Below are 23,108 nucleotides of genomic sequence, written 5' to 3'. Positions count from 1 at the left end.
CACTTTGATTATTCCAAAACCCTTGTTAACATTCAGCTGCTAGGGAATCAGATTATTCACCGATGCCCCCACTGTGCAGAGCAAACAAATGTGTGCTGTAGAAACTCGCTGTTAGTCAAGAAATCTGGTCGTCCAGCAAATTCAGCACGTCTCTGCTCTTCACCTCATCGAGCTTTGTCGGCCTTTTTTTAGATGACTAAGAACTAACGAATTGATGTCAACTTCAGCCTGTTACACGCATTGGGTGCGGTTCCATGATGGCTTCTCATACAGAATGAAATAAATCTGAATGAAATCATTCAGAATTAAAGTTTTTCCAGGTAGTTTACATGGGAAATATTCATTCCGAATGAGGGTTTACACGGAGATCAGTTTAATCGCTTTTATTCGGGTCCGCTTAAGGTTTGGGGCAGGGAAGGTTTCTGATTGGATAGGGGGCGGGGCAGATGTTACGTGTTACGTTTACCGGAAGAAAACACTGTAGTCCTCGCTCCGGATAACAAGATGCTTGACGACGCCATTCTTAGTGCCTTTTTTCGGGCTTGTTTTGCTTATATTCTTGAAGCAGCAGTACAACAACAACCTTGTTCTGCTAATGCTTTGTCTGTTGAGGAGGAGAAGGGAGGTAGAAGCTCGAAGAAGGGAGGTAGAAGACCGTGCTGTGGCGAATGGAAACCAGTGAGTGCAATGAGTCCGACTGCTCTATCTCAGCCCGTTGCTATGCGAGCTATAGACGTCATCGTGCCAGAAGGGCAAGGAAACAAGCATGCGCAGAAAGAGCGGAATGAACTTAAAGAGGAATGAGTGTATACAAGTACGAGAAGTTCTTTCATTCGGAATTAGAAACGGAATATTCCAGCCCCTTACATCGGATTGAATTTTCAGTCGCATTGACCATTTTCATTCTGAATTAGGTGTTTACAAGATCACTTTTACTAAGAATGAACTTTCATTCTGAATGAAAAGGAAATTAAACTGTACATGTAAACACACTCATTGTCTGTTTTCAAAATACACTTCTCTTTTCACAGCTAATGTACAGTTTGCATACAATCTCTTTCAGAATAAAAGCACTACGTCGGTTCAACACTGCAAATGTTTTTTTTCCTTCAACAACAAACACACTTGGTTGTGTTTAGCCAATACAGGCATGTGGTTGGGTTTAGGAAAAAAGAACAGGGTTTGGCTTTAGAATCTCAGAAGCGAACCCCAGCCTCTCGGGTGAAAGTTGGTGGTTGTTGGACTTATGCACCACTCCTCCCGCCTGCCCTACTCGTACTTCCGCCCTGGTTAACACTGGTCGTCGTTAATAACCGATGCTGATAACAATGCCAATGCAAAAAGGACAGCTTTTTTTCATGGATGTCTGACGCCAGGAGTAACTGACCAGGCGCCGGTATTTCAAGACTTCAGAGTGAGACCAGGTTGTGACTGACATCAGAAACATAATATGGCTGCCGCCAACCCGGTAACACTTTGAAATTGGGTTCAACAAACACCACCTTTCAACTGGAAGAGTGGTGTTTGCATCCTGTTAGATTAAGAAGCAAAACCCTGTTCTTCTTTTTCTAAACCCAACCACGTGTGTTTGTTGTTGAAGGAAAAAAAAAGTCAATTCACGGTGTTGTACCGACGTAGTGCGTTTACTTTGAATGAGAAAAAAACATATTTTGAAAGAAGACAATGCATGTAACAGGCCGAACTTCACACAGCATCCCAGAATGCACCCAGGTGCACATCGTACCTTGACGTGGAAATTCCATGACCAAATGTTTGTTGTTTGGTCGATGAAATATCATAAAAGTAGTGAAAAATGCAGACCACAAACTCTCAGACTCTCAGGTGATATTCAAATTACTTCTTAAGCTGGAAAAAACAAAAAAAATATCTCATTTACAATGATATACATCAGGGGAAAGAAATATATTTACAGATTTGAGAAAACAGTCTAATCAAATGTTTCATGTATTTGCTTGACAAACGATCAACTAATGTCTTCAGCACTAAACTCAAGCAGCGCAAGCTGAGCACAGTTCTTGTCCACATGGTATCAGCTGTGCCTCCTTGAAACTGTGACTCAACGTCACAGTTTCAAGGAGGCACAGCTTAAATCCACCTCCAACTCTCTCGTTAACGCTCCGCTGACCAAACCACAGACCACACAACCACTCTGTGACACAACTGTGGCTGCACTACTTCCAGGTGCGGATGTTTCTCTCTGCAGAGCCAGCGCACACACTCTAGCACAACGATTCCAGTGATGAATGTGAACACAAAAATGTTTAGAAAACATCGTTCTGTCTCCGCTGTAATAAAAACCAGACATGAACTCAACACAACAAAGACTCCCAGGATGTGCATGAAAACATGCAGGTTTCCCATCAGCCTCTAAATTGCACGCTCTCCTCTGAGGGACTGAAAGTCTAAACACACATCCAACATGTTGTCAGCCGCAGCTCTGAAGGGTGGAGCGGGTGCGTTTGATTTCGTATGTGTGCGGCACAAGGTGAACGGCACATTCGGAGAAAAGGTAAACTAATGCCCTGCGCACACACACAGACACACAAACACATACACTTCATCCAGATTTGACAAGGTTAGTTAATCATCTGTCACAGGGACAGGGGAACGGACGGACTCCTTTCTCCTCTGTCTGTCCTCCGTCTCTTCCTCTATTCATCCCCCCATCTTCTCCTCTATTCCTTCATCGTCTTTCTGTCCAAGGGCAACTGTCCTTCTCCACCCATATTAACCTTGTACACCTTCCCACATCTCTTTTTCTCTCTCTGTCTTTGCCTGTTTCCTCCTTTCTCACCCTGTCTCCCTCCTTACCCTCCCCCTCTCCTCTACAACCCTCTGAGCCGAGGCCTTTTCCCCTCCCTGGTAGGCGAAGCGGTCTCTCTATCATTCAGTCCTCTAATCGGCCACACATCATTGCCTCCCAGCCATTTAGCCCAAGGTAAATGTAGTGGTCCTTTTTATAAAGAGAGATGGAGAAGGAGAGAAGGATGAATGGATTGATGGACGATGAGGAGAGGGGGAAATCTGGGACAGAGACTTGCTGTGAACTGTAAGAGGGACTGATGGAAGTACACAGGAAGTGAAGGAGGGAGGAAATGAAGGGAGAGGTGAAAGAAGGTAAAGGAAGGAAGCAGGATGAAGGTGGATGGATGAGTGTGTGGTCAGCACAGGGAGGGAGGAGAGAAAAAGGAAAAGATAAGGAATGAAATTAAAGGAAAATGAAATGAAAGGAAAGGAAAGGAAAGGACAAAAAGGAAAGAAAGGACAGGAAAGAAAATGAAAGGAAAGGGAAGGAAAGGACAAAAAGGAAAAGAAAGGGAATAAAAGGAAAGGAAAGGAAAGGAAAGGAAAAGAAAGGAAAGGACAAAGAGGAAAAGAAAGGGAATAAAAGGAAAGGAAAGAAAAGGAAAAGAAAGGAAAGGACAGGAAAGAAAATGGAAGGAAAGGACAAAAAGGGAAGGGAAGGAAAGGACAAAAAGGAAAGGAAAGGAAAGGAAAGGAAAGAAAATGGAAGGAAAGGACAAAAAGGGAAGGAAAGGAAAAGAAAGGAAAGGAAAGGACAAAAAGGGAAGGAAAGGACAAAAAGGAAAGGAAAGGACAAAAAGGAAAAGAAAGGAAAGGAAAGGAAATGGAAGGAAAGGACAAAAAGGGAAGGGAAGGAAAGGACAAAAAGGAAAGGAAAGAAAAGGAAAGGAAAGAAAATGGAAGGAAAGGACAAAAAAGGAAGGAAAGGAAAAGAAAGGAAAGGAAAGGAAAGAAAATGGAAGGAAAGGACAAAAAGGGAAGGGAAGGAAAGGACAAAAAGGAAAGGAAAGGAAAGGAAAGAAAAGGAAAGGACAAAAATGAAAGGAAAGGAAAGGAAAGAAAAGGAAGTAAAAAGAAAGGAAAGAAAAGGAAAGGAAAGGGAAGGAAAGGAAAGGGAAGGAAAGGACAAAAAGGAAAGAAAGGACAGGAAAGAAAAGGAAAGGAAAGAAAATGAAAGGAAAGGGAAGGAAAGGACAAAAAGGAAAGAAAGGACAGGAAAGAAAAGGAAAGGAAAGGGAAGGAAAGGGCAAAAAGGAAAGGAAAGGAAAGGAAAGGAAAGGAAAGGAAAGGACAAAAAGGAAAAGAAAGGGAATAAAAGGAAAGGAAAGGAAAGAAAAGGAAAGGAAAGAAAATGGAAGGAAAGGACAAAAAGGGAAGGAAAGAACAAAAAGGAAAGGAAAGAAAAGGAAAAGAAAGGAAAGGAAAGGAAAGGAAAGAAAATGGAAAGGAATAAAAGGAAAGGAAAGGAAAGGAAAGGAAAGGGAATAAAAGGAAAGGACAAAAAGGAAAGGAAAGGAAAGGAAAGGAAAGAAAAGGAAAGGAAAGAAAAGAAAAGAAAAGAAAAGAAAAGAGAAGGACAAAAAGGAAAGGAAAGGACAAAAAGGAAAGGAAAGAAAGGACAGAAAGGAAAGGAAATGAAAGGAAAAAAAAGAAAAGAAAAGAAAAGGAAAGGACAAAAAGGAAAGGAAAGGAAAGGACAAAAAGGAAAGAAAGGAAAGGAAAGAAAAGGAAAGAAAAGAAAAGGAAAGGAAAGAAGCAAAGAAAGAGAGACAAAAAATGCTAGTAAAGACGATGAGAGGTAAGAAAAAGCAAAGCAAACAAAGGAAAAGCGATGAGAGAGGAGGCAAGAAGAGATGACCAGAGAGGAAGAACAAAGAGAAGACAGAAGTGCAAGAAAGGGAAGTAAATGAGGAGAGAAGAGAATGGATGAAAGGAGGGAAAGGGATAGATAAATTGAACGAATATAGCATGACCCATAAAAGGAAAGGAGGCATAAAGGAGGTGTCAGAGTGGAACATGTGAGGGGAAAATGTGAGCAGGTGATGTTAAAGAAAGCAGAAGAAAAAGCCAAAAAGACGGAGAGACAGAAGAGAAAATGCTGCAAAGAAAAGCAAAGTAGAAGAGAAAGTGCATCACAGGCTGTCCTGTACGCAGGCGACGAGAGGCGTGCATCTATCAGCGCCTCGCTCGCTGTGAGAAGCCGCCAGGGACGGAGACACCAGTCAACTCAGGAAATAAGAAAATGATTAAGAGCGATTTAATGTCACGCCGCCGCCAAGCCAAAACGCACATCTGTCACAGCGAGACTGATGTTACTGCACCTCCCTCTCACTTCTCCCCCCACCTCACTCACACTCCAGCAGTCACTCACTCATTCATTACACTCTCCCATCACCATCCAGGCCCACTCATATACGTTCCTCACCCAGCCCCCCCGAGCCTTCACGTCACACACACACACACACACACACACACACACACTCCCATCTTCCCGTGGCTTCTGCTTTTTATCATCCAGCTCACACACATATAATCTGTTGTTAACAATTGCAGCTATGGGATTTGTTACGATTATTTCCATATGAGGCAAAACAAAGCTGCTGACACACAGAAACACACACGGATACACACGAAGCATGTGTGTGTGTGTCTGTGTGAGCCTGCATCAGCAACATCTCCCCCTCTGCTGTTCACCAGGAACAACAAGACTCTGCTGCTGCTCCGTCTCTGTCTGCAGACCACTCTACCATCCAAACAACACGTGTAGTTTCCCTTTTCACTGCTCCACAACACCAACACAAACCACAGCCCACACTCACTGCTTTTAAACACTGCCCCCATCAGGTTGTTTGTGCCTATTACAGCGCTGTGGACGGCCCGCAGCAGGTGAGACATGTTTTTAATCACTCATTAATCCTTTAAAAGTAATTCAGAGCAAAAAGTGAAGGCAGCACATAGTTTAAAAGAGAGGTATTCATCCAAAACACACTGGGAAAGTCTCTACAAACTTTATTTTTCTTGCAGCAAACTTGTTTCCCAGAGATATCCTGTTCTTTATTTTTGAAAATAAAAATGTCTCTGTCTTGACACAAGGTAGGTTGCTGCAGTAGAAGATAAAAATCCAAGGAAATAATGAGGGCCTGTGTCCACATCACTTATTTTTCTTAGCACCAGTGTCTTTTTTCAATTGTTCCCAATGAGGGGGATTGGTGGCCACATGTGGCCACCTAGAGAAAAAGCAGCATTGTTTTTAAGAATGCTGGTTTTTGAACTTTTCAGAAAGACGCCGGTGACGTCACTGCCACTTGAATGTTCTACTTTTATTACTCTTCTCTTTTAAAACTTGATGCTGACAGTGTAGTCAATTCTCTGTTAATGTAGCTTTGCATCAGCTACCTAGCTAGTGTTGGATTCAAGATATTGTTGTCATAGAAACATGCCAACGCAGAGCATGTCATAAAAAAAAAGAGCTGGGAGGGTGTTTTTAATGAAGCACTCGGATGAAGCGCCCTGCCACTGCTTTTCTGCTGAAGAAGAACTCTATGTGGACACAGGCCCTAAAAGAAGGAAAGGTCATGATGTCAGTAGCCATGTTTCCATCAGCCTGTTTAGATGAGCATCTAGAAGTATCGCATGGGAAAATTATGATGGAAACGCCAAAATTCGAATTAAAATCCCCTGATTCACACAAACTAAAATATACTCGCTCTAGCCGGGTTTTGGTTGATTCGGAAAAATGTTGATTCGTAAAACAGGGGATGGAAACAGTTATGTTTGAATTAAGTCTGATGTAGCACACTTCTCTCCATGGTGATATCCATACTCCGGGTCGGGAAGGCGGTAATGCATTTACAAGCTGGTTGCCAACCGCCAGAAAACATAGAAGAAGAAGAATGCGAGACTTGTTTTGTTTCCGGTTCTGCGAAAAACACGCGCAAGTTCGTAGTTTTCACCAAAGTCCGTACATTTAATGGAAACACACAGGATTCGTATTTGTTTTAATATGCATTTCCCAATGATTCAAATCACTTTTGGATGGAAACATAGCTAGAGACAGCGTTCGATCTTTGCATTAAAGCCAGAGTGTGGTGTCAGTTCTATTGGAGTCAATGGAAAATGACAGTACAACCATCAACCATTGCATCATATCTTTGTTGCCATCTTTGTAAAGTAGCTTCCACTTGTGGTGCTCGAAGCGCCAAAAAACTCCACAGCCAATACCTTCAACACTCTAAAATAAACATGAACATGTGGTGTGACCTTTGCACTCACCGTTGCACTTCCCTCCGTTGGTCGGGTCGCCATAGTAACCAGGCATGCAGCTCTGGCAGTGCAACCCTGCTGTCAGGTTTCCACAGTGCTCACATACGCTGCCATTCACACACCTGCTATGGCCATTACACTGACACGCTGCGGGGACACAAACACAAACACAAGACGCACTTCATGAAGGTTTTGTTCTGTTTTCGATGAAAGAGGTGTCGACAGAATGCCATAGACAAATGATACGATTTGTTTCAGTTTTATTCAGCTGGGTGACAGAACGCAGGCGGTGTGTTGCGGTGGTGCACTCACCAGGACATTCGATGAAGGCCCAGTTGTATCCTCTGTCAGATAAACAGAGACCCTGATCCAGCACCATGTCCCTGTCTCGTAGCCTGTCTCGGTCTCGGGGCCCAGCCCTGGTGCCAGCAGGCTTCAGAGGGCCTCGATAGGACCCCTCCATACAAACCCCCCTGCCGGTGTTACTGGGATCACCACACCAACCGCACTCCGTCCTCTCCAAACACTCGGCACATGTCCTCAGACCTGAACAGTTCTGGGCTGCAGAGAGATATGACATAGGGAGGGAGAGAGGAGGGAAAGGAGAAGAGAGAAGGAATTAAAACAGGGTGACACTAGTACATTTAAAACAGTTAACGCAGGACGTTTGGGGCTTGGCCCAGACCTCTGTCGTGGGTCCAAGTGATCCACCCCAATAGTGACCATGAATGCATTGCAAAACATCTATTTTTTTTTTTGCTAAAACTAGATTTGAAGTATTCTATTGGAAGACACTCTTGACACACATTGAATGTGAAGCATCTTCAAGACGTATTTTGCCAAAACCATCTCCTAGAAAAAACTTTTGTTTGTTACTAAACTGCTTTATTGATTACGTTGCTATGGCGACGTGATTGCTGCCTGGATTATGTTCAGAGACAACGTTTCTTTCGGGTAACAAACATAGATTGTAAAAATAATGGAAGTAGCTACCGTGATGTCACCCACTGGTTTGTTGACTCCCATTTTGAAGCCTTAAGTTCAGAATTACAGCTGTCGCCGTCTTGGTTTTTGGTAGGAGGCCCCGGGGCAGACCCAGAATACACTGGAAGGACTCCATATCTCATCTGGTCAGGGAACGCCCCAAGTTGCTGGGGAGTGGGAGGTCTGGAATACCTTGCTAAGCCTGCTGCCCCCCCTGACCAAGCTTTGGGTAAGCGGTTGAAAATGGATGGAAGGAAGGAGCCATATCTGGGTGAGAGGCTGGCACTGTGGAGAAGCGAGGGGTGAATCTGACATGTTTGACATGTTTATTTCTAATGGGGTCTGACTGGGTTCTGTGTTGGCTTCATTTTCAGCCCCAGAGGTTGCTGCTTGGTACAAAAACTCTACATCAATGTATCACGCCATGCAATACAAAATGAATGCTGTGGTCACTACAAGTCGATACTATTGCAAGATTGCTTACTTTGGCAGTGTACATTTTGCAGATACATTCAGTATCAACATATCTGCAACTTGCCGGGTATGCTAATTAGCAACATTCCCTCATTATCCATCCATCCATCCATTTTCATCCCCTTATCTGGGGGCCGGGTCGCGGGGGCAGCAGGCCAAGCAAAGCACCCCAGACATCCCTCTCCCCGAAGATGCTTTCCAGCTCCTTCTGGGGGACCCCAAGGTGCTCCCAAGCCAGATGAGATATATAATCCTTTCTGCATGCTCTGGGTCTGCCCCGAGGCCTCCTGCCAGCGAGACGTACCTGGAACACCTCTAATGGGAGGCACCAAGAGGGATCCTTATCAGATGTCCGAACCAACAAAGCTGACCCCTTTCGACATAAAGAAGCAATGGCTCTACTCCTGAGCCCAGCCACCCCACAGAGGAAGCTAATTTCGGCTGCTTGTATCTGCAACTTGTTCTTTCGGTCACCATCCAGAGCTCGTGACCATTATGTTAATAGAAAATGTAATTTCCTCTGCATTACATTTCCTTCAAAACATATTTACTGTTTCAAATTAGTTGCATCTAAATGTGACTTGTGGGAGAAAGGTCTGTCTGTGCACAGTCTGTCCTTCACACTGTACTATAGTTAATCCAAACAGCTTCAAGCAAAGCATAAACACAATAAACACCTCCAGTGATATAATCTACCTCCTCTAATACACTTAGCGTCTTTTGTTCTCACCTTTTCTCTGACCCTCAACATTTATAAAGAAATTGACTTTTGGTTCTCACACCATTCCACGTTTTGAGAAGTGCATTTGTATTCATAAAGTGGATGTGACATTCAGAAACACTTCACTGGTGCAAATTAAAAATGACACATTTCTTTTATGGTATGGCATTCTTGTAAAAGAAAACAAAATCTCCATGCCGAAGCCCTTTGTTGTTGACTGAATGTGGCGATATGCGACCGGAATAAGAAGTCGTTTTTTTTCTGGAGAGGCCGGCCTTCCGAAGTTAACTTTACAGCTTGTTTTGAATCCTCCACTCTTGTTTTGCTCTCGTCTTCCTGTCATAATAAATTTCAGTCTACAAAGCGAGGGTGGGAATACACACTCGCAGAGAAAGCGAGCAAGGTGGAACTCTGTGGGTATCTCGGCGTGTACACAAGGAAACCAAAAGGTTGAGAGAAGCTATCCGAGGTGTTGTTTCTTATAGCCCGGCGAGGTGATTCAAATGCAGCGTCAAGTAAAATTAGCATTTTCACCAGAAGTTGTTTCTCTTTTGAACAGGAGCCATTTCCATAAGCCACAGATGTTCTAGCTGAACATGTATCTCTTTCTCTGTGTCCCTGCTAGCTGCTTGAAATACACCCCCTGTCCTCTGTATGTGTGTTTGCGAGCTCCCCGTTGCATTATTCAGCTGTAGCAATGCTGATGCATTTGTTCTCTCTCCCCCTTTATAATTACAAACTTCTTCTCCCCCTCTCTCAGATTCACTCTTTATCTCCTCTCTGCCACATTTTTATCCTCCTCTTTTGCATCCTTTTTTCCTCCTATTTCTATTCACTAAGCCATCTCCCCCTCTTGTGCTCTTTCAGCGCTGCTTTCTTCACCACTATAACCCTCTTCTCCCTCATTTCCTGTCATTTTGATTTCATTAAATTTTTTTCTGGGTGACTTTAAACACTGCAGGCCTATATGAAATCACAAAGACTGGAACCCTATTACTTTTTCTTCATCTCCTCTTGTTGTCTCTCCCCTACTGTGCTTCTCCCTCCAGTTTTTCATTTTACCTCCCCTTCTTCCCTCCCTTCTTCTTCTTCTCCTCTGACAACACATTGGATCTTCACTATAGTCAACAGTTCAAAGCGAGGCAGTTCAACAGAATATCCCTAATCCACCACACCGGAGGGTTTCCTTCACTAGAAAAGCACATATTAACATACCCAAGAGCAGACTTTAATATCCAATAAATATACCAGGCCTGTTTATCATTTTCAAATATGATTCCAATTGCAGGAAATTGGTAGCGGCTCTTTGTAAGCCTCTCACTTTTCATGTGCCAAACCTTAACATTTTAATAAAACGCAATTTTTTGCTTCTCTTTGGTTTAATAGATCCAATTTACGCCCATTTTGCGGCAGCCATTTTGTGTCCCTCCAGGTCAAGTCATTAGACTCGCAGTGCCAGCACCATTCTGCCTCACTCATTATGATCGAGCGATGCTCAAAAGGCGTTTGGTTGATAGTTCTTCCCTTCACATTAACATAAAGCTCCTTCTGCACCTGACTGAACGCTAGATTTGGCACTGCTCTCTCAACTGTCTTTATGTCAAATTTATATTAAAAAGAAAAAAGAAAAACTAGAATTACCACCTCGCAGTTGTTCGCCTCCATGAACAAGTCAATTTGCACTTACAGTTCACATCCATGTCTGTGAAAACATGGATGCTTCACGCACATCTTCACCCCGGCAGCACAGAGGATCTATACAGTCAGCACAGTTTCAAGGTGGATACCAAAGATTAGAGTCACCAATTCAGTATCTGACCATACGTGAAATGTTGTCATAATTAGCCTATGAATTCTCAAGTTATGGCCAAAACATGTTTTGTGGTAACAGTGACCTTGTTGCTTGTGGTTTGACCATCAAATTCTAATCAGATCATCCCTGTCTCCAGGTGGACGTTTGTGCCAAATCTGAGAAAATTCCTTCTTGAGATATCCATTCACAAAAATGAAATGGACTCAAGGTCACAATGACCCTGCCCTTTAGCTGACAAAATCTAATCAGTTGATCCTTGACTCAAAGTGGATGTTTGTGCCAAATTACAAAAATAACAATTTTTAAAAAAAAATCCTTTGGGTGTCTTTAAGATATTGTGTTCACAAGAATGAGATAGGTGAGGTCACAGTGACCTTGACCTTTGACCACAAAAATCTAATTAATTCATCGTTGAGTCCAAGTGGACATTTTTGCCAAATTTGAAGAAAAAAAAATCCCTTAGGGTATTTGAAACAAAATAAAAAATCCTTCAAGGCATTCTTGAGACATTGCGATCACAAGAATGAAACAGATGACGACACAGTGACATTGACCTTCGACCTATGCCCCAAAAAATCTGATAATTAATTGTTGAGTCCAAGTGGATATTCGTGCCAAATTTGAAAAAAAAAAATCCCTCAAGGTGTTCCTGAAATATCGCATTTACAAGAATGACGCAGATGCGAGCTCACAGTGACCTTGACCTTTGACCACCAATATCTAATTAGTTCACCCTTGACTCAAGGTAGACATTTTTGCCAAATTTGAAAAATAAATAAAATCCCTCAAGATGTTCTTGAGATATTACATTTACAAGAATGAGACAGTCTTAAGCTCACAGTGACCCTGACCTTTGACCACCAAATTCTAATCAGTTCATTGTCGAGTCATAGTGGATGTTTGTGCCGAATTTGAAATAAAGATCCCTCAAGGTGTTCTTGAGTTATCACACTTGCGAAAATGAAATGGCTGCAAGATCACAGTGACCTGAACCTTTGACCAAATCTAATTAATTCATACATGATTCAAAGTAGATGTTTGTGCCAAATTTGGGGGGGGGGGGGCCCTCAAGGTGTTCTTGAGATATTACGTTCACAAGAATGACACAGATGAGGTGACCTATGACCAAAATGTAATCATCAAAATTGAAGAAATTCCCTCAAGGTGTTCTCAGCACAGAGGCATAATACACACAAAAAGGGAAAAAGACGCTTCTATGGACACAGTCTCATTTCTCAATAACTTTTCACCAAAATCTTTTTTCAGACACCCTGATGTGACAAACAGGCATTTTGTTCCACATGTGAGAGAACTTTCTGTCCTGGACTTCTGTTATAAGCTGGAAACTAAATTAAAACAAACTTTTAACTTTTTGGGATGTTTGGAAGCCAAAGATCAAGACAGATCTATTAATATTAGTCATGCTGATTTCAGCCCTGCTGGCTTCACGGCTATTTTAAATTTTTGGCAAAACATTCTGTTTTACCTCCTCTCCAATCTTCACCAACTTTGGGACACGAGCCAGAAAAAAAAATATGTTGCAGATGCACGTTACCTCAGGCAGCACAATATCACTGTCTTAAGAAACTGTATTATTTTCTAGTTTTATATCTTCAGTGCATGGTGACATAATCTCGTCTACACTCAGTCAGTTAATTGCAAAAAAAAGATGTAGACAGTGAGGCCAGAGAGAGGTGCGATGGCATCGCTCCTACACCTTAAAATCTATTCTAATGCACAGTTAATCTCTACACACAGACTGCCTCCCTGAACACACACTGCAAGGTGCATTTGCGGCTCTGGACGGCAATTCATTTGCGATACGTGTCAAAATCAGTGACAGCAAATGGATCAAATATTTCCGGCATCTGTCTGTATGCCACAAATATGATGAAACGGGCCCCAAGGACATTAAATGACACGAGAAAAAGCAGCTTGCACACAAGTGAGAGACCAATTCCTGCATGGATGGAAACTGTTAGCTGTTCACTTATATAACTGTGGTGTGTGTGTAGATAATATAATCTACCTGCTATGTTATCTATGCCTGAGCCTATTCTTAATAGCATTTCCAACTATCTGGCTTCATCTGTGTTCCACGTGGAAAGAATTAAGAGAGGTTATTGCTTCGTGTAGTCTAGTGCCTGCAGGGTTTACAAGGCTTTAGTTTTAGTTAACAGCACCAAAGATTTAGCTGTACCTCGTACTATTACATGACATTAGCTCCAGGCTGTTTCCAGGGTGAATGTTCTTTTGGATGGTGCCTGTATTTCCCATGAGGCTGGAAAACATATTTCATGATTAAAAAACTGAACATGTGATCTAATCATGGTCCAAAGATGAAACTGCTGACTGACTGTTTGACTCCCGGTTATTTTCCACCTTGTGGACATTGACCAAAGATAAAAACAGACACAATGATTTATGCACTTCAAACTGCTTAAATAGTAGCGCTCCTCTAATTTCATGCAAAAGGATGATTATCCCTTCCTTGCTCTGTGTTTGCATACACAGCTCAGCAGCAGAGTAAACACTCTACTGTACTGATGACAGCGGGTGAGCGGAGAGGCATAACTGTAATTTAATTTCCATTTATTGCACTTTACTGCGATTGAATTATGAGTTATGGCTGGTACACTTAACACGTGTACAGAGAAGAACTCTGCTTTATTGGTGAGGCTTTTTAATCTCTTTAAGGTCCTGTAAAATTCACCTAAGGCAAACCCAAAGTAAATTTAAGCTGTTCTTGTTCCATCTTCAGTACATGTACATGCATGGTCTCATTTGAACGGTAACACTCTTCCTAACAGTCAGAATCACTATAAGTGCTTCTGTCATTGAGTTAAATTAAATTTCAGCCAAAATATTCTCACTCCGACCTCGTCACATATCAACGTTTGGTCATGGACTTTTCACGTCCAAATACAACATGCAAGGTACCCTGGGCGCGTTGGTTGTTGACGCTCTGGGACACCATGTGAAGTTCTGTCTGTCTTTCAAAATAAATGCTCTACGTTGGTAAAACACCTCAAATTGACGTTCTTTTTCCCTACAAAAGCACGAGGTTGGGTTTAGGAAGTGTGTGTTTGGCTTTATAATCCCACGGGACGCAAGCACTGCTCTCCCAGGTAAAGGCTGGTGTTTGTTGGACCCATCCACCACCTCTCCACCCACCACACTCGGACTTTCACCCCTTTAGTTTCGTTCTTGTCCTGCCGTGTTTCCCCCTGATGCCGCTGACTGCCATTGGATGTCTATTTTCATCAAACTACAAGAGATGTGTTCCTTTATGGAGTTAGATTTGTCTCTTTATTACATGCGAGAAAATAAATGACATGAGAGAAAAAAAATGTTTGAGAGAAAAAGTTTTCACACTGATAGCAAAAAATAATAATATTTGAGACAATAAAAAAAAAATATTCTCTAAAAAAAATTGTTTCTCTCAAAACATTTCTTCTCTCACACAAAATGTTTTCACACTGATAGCAAAAAATAATATTTGATATATATATTTTTTCTCTCAAAACTTTTTAGTCTCAAATATTATTTTTTGCTATCAGTGTGAAAACTTTTTTCTCTCAAATATTTTTTTTTTCTCTCAAACATTTTTTTTCCTCTCATATCATTTATTTTCTTTATTTTCATGCAATAAAGACACAAATTTAACTCCATATTCCTTCAGCTCAGGCCCTGGTTGGCTACTGAGGCCATAGCAGTGGCACTGGAAGCTCCTATTGGCTCAAATGAGGTGTCAATGGAAAGGTCAGGGGTTCGCTAGACTGTTTATTTACATGCATAACTGTAGAAAAATGGATACAATGTGGAAAAATTTGAACATTTGAAATGATGCAACAGCAGATCATGGATATCTGTGGATGTAATAAAGTGTGGACTAAATATTTCGCTGAATTTAAATCATCCGGAGTACCGTCAGTGTGAGGAATGACATGGGAGCTGTGTAAGATCTGATTCAGTCTGGATAATATGGCTCTGTGAATTAGGATAATGCTACATAGGTGAGTTATAACTTTGTTTGTTGTATGACAGAAGCTTTTATCGAGCCTGCTTCAGTAGTTGGATCTTGAAATGGTCATCCTTATTGGCACCATGAGGAGCGTAGCTTTCAAACGATATGTCGAATTAGTAACCACTGATGAACCTAAGATGAAAAGTGAAAATTCAACAGATAAATTTAAACGTCTAGAGCCATGCTAGTTGAGTTTTAAAGAACAAGGCTTTGATACACAGATCAACTGAATTTTCATAAAATCTCTGGTCAAAGCCGGAGAACACCATATCTGTAGGGTTTCCATCAACGTCATTAGAAAGAGGATGAACATAAACTAGGTCAAATCCAGAAAGACGTGTGTTTGCATCTCAGCCTGTGCCACAAAACATCACTCACTAGAAAATCTGCATTAAGGCTCTCAGGCTCTGAGTCGCCGTCGTCACTTGAGACCGAGAGCCTTAATGCCTTTAAAGTTCTGTCGACAGAAAACATTGAGCACAACATTCCTCCAGCGCTGGCTGCTGTATAGACCTCCACCACCACCACATGATGTACGTGATATAAACAGAAAAAATGTTGACTCTATTTTGTGTATCTTTCCAACACCTTCCTAAAATATATGGCTCTATTGAAATCAGGATATTAGTTGTCGTTCATTGACAGAAATAACCAGGAGGATACCTGCACACAACAGATGTCAAATGTTCTGAGGAACTAAGGCTATCTTGTTGCAGCAAAGAAGAATTGCTTGTTCCTGCTGGGGGAATTTTCATCTTATCAAATATTCTCTCAGCACAATCGTCTCGGTGCCACGTTCTGTTCATCACACCGGGTTTGATATTTGCTGTCCCTGGATAGCACGTATCGTCTGGCTTCATCTTGTGTAATCCATTTGCTCCTACAGTACTTGACAGTTAGCAGCGCTGAAGCCAGCAGCACACAGATCTGTGAGCCTCCATACATAATACATCAAGTATAGGAGGCATAAGCTGCCTTCTCCTTCGCTCCGCTCGTAGCATGTGGAGCTACAAAACAGCAGACAGATGACATGTATCAGAAAAACACACACATACACACACACACACACACACATCCTGTGAGGATTGCCTCAGAGAAAATAAGCCTATTTCTCTGTGCAGCAAAACCAATATCAGCTACAGCAATGTTACCATCATATGGCCTGCCTGTGTGTGTGTGTGTGTCACGTGTCTATGAACAGAATACACACAGTGAGTGACCCAAAGAATAAAAACACCTGTGTTTAATCTCATCTTTGTATTTAAACTGTTGCAGTAGTTTTGTTTTCAGAGGACTGGAGTCAGACTGGAGGTGTTTCTAATACTTCTGTTTCTCCGTACGGTGTGGGGTAGTGAAATGTTTTATTTTTGTACTACAGCATTTCGGATTTGAAACAGCGCGTTCGCACTGTATAGTATGCAGTATTCAGAGGGTTACTTTTAAATTGTATTCAACTCCAGATTACTGAACATACAGGTGAATATGGGTGAAGTGGAAAACCTTGATCATCTTGTTCCAATGCAATGATCTGCTGGGAAACACTTGGTCTCAGCCTTCAGGTGGATGCCACTTCACACTCACCACCGACCCAAACACCGATGCAGACCACGCCATACCATACCTAAAAAACTGCTTAGGATTGGCCCAAGGAACATGACAAAGAGTTCAAGGTGTTGACCTCGCCTCCGAAATCCTGGTCAAACATCCGTGGGGCTTGCTGGTACCCCATCTCACAACCCACAGGACCAAAAAGATCTACTCAGCGCCCTGGTACTAGACACCACAGGACTCCCCCCATAGGTCCCGTGTCTGTGCCTCGACAGGTCAGCGCCAGGTGCACTTCACTTCACTGTTGGGCCTCTAACCTGTCAAGGCATGGACCCAGGACCTTTGGGGTACCACCACATCACGAATATGCTCAGTCAGATTGGGATCTGGGGAATATCGAGGCCAGTTTGATACCTTGAGCTTTTTAAAACGTTTCTTATGAGCAGTTTTTGCGATGTAGCATGATGCATTGTCCTGCTGGGGGGCATTTGCTATTGCGGAGTGCCATTGCCATGTGGGGGTGTGGGGCAGTGATCTGTGTAGTCTCGCGTGACCAGCCTCCCTTACTTCAGAATAGGAGTCTGGGGACATTCGTCTTTCGTTGTGTAATAGAAATGGGCGGGGATATCCAGACCACGTGACAGCATTGTCATAGGTACGGCATGTGTGTTACATGTAACAAAGACGTACCAGAAACACAGAGAGCAGGTTACCACTGCGTAGTACCGTGATGTAGATTCGTAATGTAGTCAGTCATGGCTCAGGCTACTACACCAAAGAAACATGTGGATATTTGTTGGGTTTGTTCAGATTTGGAGAACAGCAATTCCAGTGTAGGCGGGTGTAAGGCAAAGCTAATCAGCCGTTGGTCGAGGAAGTACGGAAGTACACGGATTTGGATCCAATCACATCACTGCCGCTGGGAGTTCTATTACAACTTTCCTATGGGAACGTCCACAGACGACAGAGTCAGCCAGCATGCTGATGTCATCAGCGTCTGTGTAAGAGACTATGATCTGTGACGATGTTTGGGTGGGTGGAGCACATCAAGTGGCATCTATGAATGAAGAACTCAAGGTTTCCCAGCAGAACACTGTATTGTAACAGATGATTTAAGTTGTTCACTTCACCTGTCAGCGCTTTTATTGTTGTGGCTGATCAGTGTATACTAACTGTCACAATATCTTTTTTTGCAGTGAGTACACATTAAAATCAACATACTTTATTGTTTTGTACAAACAGGAAATGAAGAAGACTTTAGCAAATCAAGTAGGAGACGCCCTTTTTTTGTCATTTGTTTTCTAATGCAGTTCTGTGGCTTTTTCCCCACCCATCACCCACAACTACTATAGAATTACTTATAATTTACATTTATAAAATACATCTTTTGCATTCTTGCTTTTATCATTTTTATCATTTGTCTCTTGTGCTTTTAACTGTGTAATCTGTAAAGCCCTTTGGGTTGCCTTTGGGTATGAAACGTGCTATATGAATAAATTTGCCTTGCCTTATAATGGACGAACAAGGTATAAAAAAGTCCACATTTCCTAATCTGTTACGGATGTTTTCACCTTCAAATCAAAGTTGGAAGGCTGCACTTTGAGTACAGTCATTGTTTCATTACAAAATCAATGTCCAGAGTCAACAAAAAATGTCACTGTTCAATTATTTCTGGAGAACGATGACATTTCTGTGTAACACAGTCTGCAGTTTGGTCGCTTTGAACAGACTTGTGGTCGAGACCGTAGCTGGAGTTTCCTGTTTGAGCTGTGATGGCATGTTGTCGACTCTTCATCGCGTGATGATGGTACTGATATCTACTTTGTAATTGCATTTGGTGTTGATTCACTGGTTGCTCTTTGGTGTGTGCATTATGACTTTTGTTGCAGCTGTTGCTGTTGTGAGCAAAGAGCTCCCAGTTTGCAGAGTTATCACTGCAGTTGTTCTCCATCCCCAAAAGCAGCAGCTTATTAAAGTCAGCTTTCTGTATCTTTCTATCTACTGAACAATAATGAAAAATCAAGTGCCAGCAGTACCACCAGGATAGATGCAGGATAAATGTCTGAGCGTGGGCGTCCACAGTGGCTGCTGTCGGAATACACCAGAAGCAAACACTGACCTTACGAGCTATGCAGAGAGGAGCTGCTGAGCTGACAACATCTTTAATTTAAAGACTAATTTACAGTTGCCATATTCACTGCCATACAGCTGCAGGTGTAAGACCTTTAGGGAGATGCTGGAGGCGGAGAGGTGGTAGGCTAAGAAAAGAAAAATCCAGAGTGAAGCTCAAAACTGTCACAGCAGTCAAAGAAAGTCCATTTTATAAGAGAGAACATCGAACAGCACAATTAGGCTGAGATTGAAAAACCTGCTAAGTTTCGAAGGAGCTCCCAAAACTTCAAAATCAGACTGCTGGGGCAATACTGGAGCTAATTATTGCAAGAGTGTTGAGGAGTGTGTAGTTAGCCTCGAGCCGACATGAAAAATGGGAATGATACACAAAGCCTTGGGCCAAATTTATCCGATAAAGAAATGACCCAGTTCAAATTGGATCCTCAGACAAGCAATAGTTCTTTGTGAAAGCAGCTACCAAAGCTGAGGTCATGAATCCTTCAGCTGCAGCCTGCAGGCCTGGTTTCCAAAACAAGATATGATTAATCCATAAACAAGAGAAGTGAAGCAGAAAGTTAAGTATGAAACACAATGCAAAAAGTGACGGACTGTAAAAGAGCAACAATGCTATAACTGAGAATTTGAAATGTAAAATATGTCAGATTTTATATGAGCAACTAAGGTAAAAAAAAAAAAAAAAAGAAGAAGAAGTGGCAGAACAAAAGCCTCCTACACACCTTCTGCCACCAAACTGAGATATGAATAATAAAAGAGAAAGGAGGATGGGGAAAAGGTGCCATTATGTAAGTGCTGAAGCTAAAACGAAAGAAGGGAAAACAATCTTGGCTTGCTAACAGTAGGCTGGAGAGCTGTCTGCACTCAGACTACTGGCACCAGTGAGGAATAATAATCACCAGTGAGGAGATAAATAAAAAAAAATCTCTAACTTTTTGAAGCTGTGTTCTTAACTCCTCCGAAACAAGAACACTTTGCTACAAATTGACTATTTGTCTAAACAAAAGACAGGAAACACCAATAAAAAGTTTAGACTCAGGGGGATACTTTGACAGTCTACCAGAAACTTGTTGAACTGCAAAGTAAAATATGCTTAAACATTACCTTAAGGTTTCCAAATCAAACATTAAGGATAGTACTGAAAATAAGCTTCACTTCCTGTGGTTAGTCTGCTGTCTGTGTTGGTTATCTACCTGTGGCTTTAGTTTGTTCGCTGCACAATCAGTAGTTTGAAGAATAAAAGGAAACTGGTGCATAAAATAACAACTATCAATGTGGTTCTGCAGTTTCCCTGTTCTCATTGTTCTTACACATATACCAAAAGTAATCTCTCAGGTTTGTGGCATTGGCTCTTTTCCATCCAATTAATTATTGTTTTTTTGAGAAGTGAAGGAGAGGAATCAGTGCTTAATTTGAGCCACAACGTACTGGAACGCACACCAGGATCTTTTCAGAAAAGGCCCTGGTGCGTTCCGGAACTAATCTGCATGGGTCCAGAACTTTTCACATCTAAAAACTACATACAGTATTGGCTGATGTCACTAGTGTTGCAGGGTATACTGGTAATGGTAGACCGCGGTACAAAAACCTAGCCTACATATTACAAATTGAATTTCCCCTCAGGGCGACTAATAAAGGTAATAAAATTAAATTTAAAAAAAAAAAAAAAAAAAGATAAAGTCCAATCGCAAGAGGGTGAGTGTCCATGCGCCGTCCCGCCACGTGCTGGTCAATAACGGTGCGCGCTGGCCACCTGGCACTCAGTATGCTGCTGTAGATGTTCCAGACATGTGAGTATCTTTGAGCAGTGAAAGTTATTATTTATTTCTTTTTACTTGTCGGCAGTGATTTGTTTTCCACAGAGCTCTACGTGCGAGCATTTTACTCACATTTGCGACTAAAAATAGTTTTGTGCGAGCAAAATAAATCATTCAGCATGATGTGCGAGCACAGATTTCAACCAGCAGCAGAAAGGAAAGGCAAATCCTGGCGGTTGTGGTTGAACAGGGGTCACAGACAGAATATGGCAGCCATAGTGCTCCGCGCCGTGAGATAACGGCTTACCAGCAACAGAGAAGTCCAACTCCAGATCCAGTAATTTCCTCTTTCGTTGGCGTCATGACTGCCCAGTAGTACCTAAACAGCCGAGCAGTGGCGGCACACAGGTATGTGGCGTGTCAGAGGAGAAACGAGCCGTTCACATTTCTCTCTTTGTGGCAACGGTCCACAAACCTCACCACACTTTAGGGACTGTTCTTTACTTGTGAAGGGACTGTTCTTTACTTATGGAGGGACTGTTCTTTACTTATGAGGGGACTGTTCTTTACTTATGAAGGGACTGTTCTTTACTTATGGAGGGACTGTTCTTTACTTATGAGGGGACTGTTCTTTACTTATGAAGGGACTGTTCTTTACTTATGGAGGGACTGTTCTTTACTTATGAAGGGACTGTTCTTTACTTATGAGGGGACTGTTCTTTACTTATGGAGGGACTGTTCTTTACTTATGAGGGGACTGTTCTTTACTTATGAAGGGACTGTTCTTTACTTATGAAGGGACTGTTCTTTACTTGTGAAGGGACTGTTCTTTACTTATGGAGGGACTGTTCTTTACTTGTGAAGGGACTGTTCTTTACTTATGAAGGGACTGTTCTTTACTTATGAAGGGACTGTTCTTTACTTATGGAGGGACTGTTCTTTACTTGTGAAGGGACTGTTCTTTACTTATGAAGGGACTGTTCTTTACTTATGAAGGGACTGTTCTTTACTTATGGAGGGACTGTTCTTTACTTATGGAGGGACTGTTCTTTACTTGTGAAGGGACTGTTCTTTACTTATGAAGGGACTGTTCTTTACTTATGGAGGGACTGTTCTTTACTTGTGAAGGGACTGTTCTTTACTTATGAAGGGACTGTTCTTTACTTATGGAGGGACTGTTCTTTACTTATGAAGGGACTGTTCTTTACTTATGAGGGGACTGTTCTTTACTTATGAAGGGACTGTTCTTTACTTATGGAGGGACTGTTCTTTACTTATGAGGGGACTGTTCTTTACTTATGAAGGGACTGTTCTTTACTTGTGAAGGGACTGTTCTTTACTTATGAAGGGACTGTTCTTTACTCGTCAGGGGAGGAGGGTGGCTGGTTGATTTTGATTTTATTTATTTATTTTATTTTGATCCCCTCTATGTTAATCACTTATTGATGCTGTTTTTGAAGTATGAATAAGTCAATAAGTAATTTATTCCATTGAAATATCAGTGATGTATTATAGAAAAGTGATTTATCTTTTTATAAATGACAAAAGGCACATCTGCCTCATTTTTGCTGTGGTATTGTGATACTACTCAGAACCGTGATACTTTGACTGGTAGCGTACAGTGGGTCCCAATTTTGGTACCGTGACAACACTAGATGTCACAACCATTCCATTCGGAGTCACGCAGTGAAGCGGCTCGGATGCCTTTTGGGAGTGGGGGAACATTGCTCTCTCAGAGGCCCAAAGTGTTCCCCTACTTCTGATTTTACAAATTGAGCACTGAGAGGAATACCTTTTCAACCACCGAATATGCATCCAACGTACGATTTGTTACCACTACTGAAGTCCACATTTCACTTAAATGACTGAAACCAGTAACCCCAGATCAAGCAACAATTCTTAGTTTATGTCAGACTGAACTGATTCATGCAGAAAAGCTTAAGGCCCTGACACACCAAGCCAACAGTTGGCCGTTGGTCAATGTTGGGCCATCGGTGAGCATCTGTCGCCCTTGTCGCTGTGGTGTGTCTCACAATTTTGCCCCTCATTGTCACGTGGGCGATGGCGGAGCCCATCAGTGGATGAAATGACCCTGTTCGACAGTTTAGCTCAGTGAATGAGAAAAGAAACGGAAGTGAGGAAAGTAAACAAAGAGCTAAGGTCAAGAGAAAGTGAGATTAAAAAAACCTTATTACATGAGGTAAGATTATTTTTCTTTTGCCATTGAGCTCTTTAGCAGAAACATCTTGTGATGGTTTGTGTCACTGTTCACTGGCGCATGGTAAATATGCTCTGTTCTTTCTTCATTGGATTGTGTTGCTAATGTGCTAACTGCCTAACTAGCGTCAGGACAGTTTTCTGTTTTCCCATTCTGAATGACAAAGACAGACCATCACTGCCAGCTGGTGTGGAGAGTTATTTTATCTCATGCAGGAGCAGAACATACGTGCTTGTTGGCTGCTGGCTGTAGTCTTTGCTGTGTGTTCATGTGCAACTTTTTGGCTGAGATAGAAAGGCAACAGTGACTCAAATAAAATTTCAACCAAGCTATGCAGGAGACCACAGCGG

At 42.0% G+C, this 23,108-nt stretch overlaps 1 protein-coding gene across 3 annotated transcripts in view; it reads right to left on the bottom strand.

The window, feature by feature from the left end:
- Nucleotides 1–23,108, bottom strand: part of atrnl1a (attractin-like 1a) — a 439,798-nt gene that overhangs the window by 283,329 nt on the left and 133,361 nt on the right. For all 3 annotated transcript variants that reach the window (XM_049600221.1, XM_049600219.1, XM_049600220.1), the window contains 2 exons: nucleotides 7,402–7,650; nucleotides 7,099–7,236 (listed from right to left, as the gene is read on the bottom strand). In XM_049600221.1, coding sequence (XP_049456178.1) covers nucleotides 7,099–7,236; nucleotides 7,402–7,650 — 387 coding nt within the window. The remainder of the gene's footprint in view (nucleotides 1–7,098; nucleotides 7,237–7,401; nucleotides 7,651–23,108) is intronic.

Source organism: Epinephelus fuscoguttatus, linkage group LG16, assembly GCF_011397635.1.
Source record: "Epinephelus fuscoguttatus linkage group LG16, E.fuscoguttatus.final_Chr_v1".
Taxonomy (NCBI): Eukaryota; Metazoa; Chordata; class Actinopteri; order Perciformes; family Serranidae; genus Epinephelus; species Epinephelus fuscoguttatus.
Note: the sequence above shows the minus strand (reverse complement) of the source record. Positions and strands in the feature narration are given on the sequence as shown.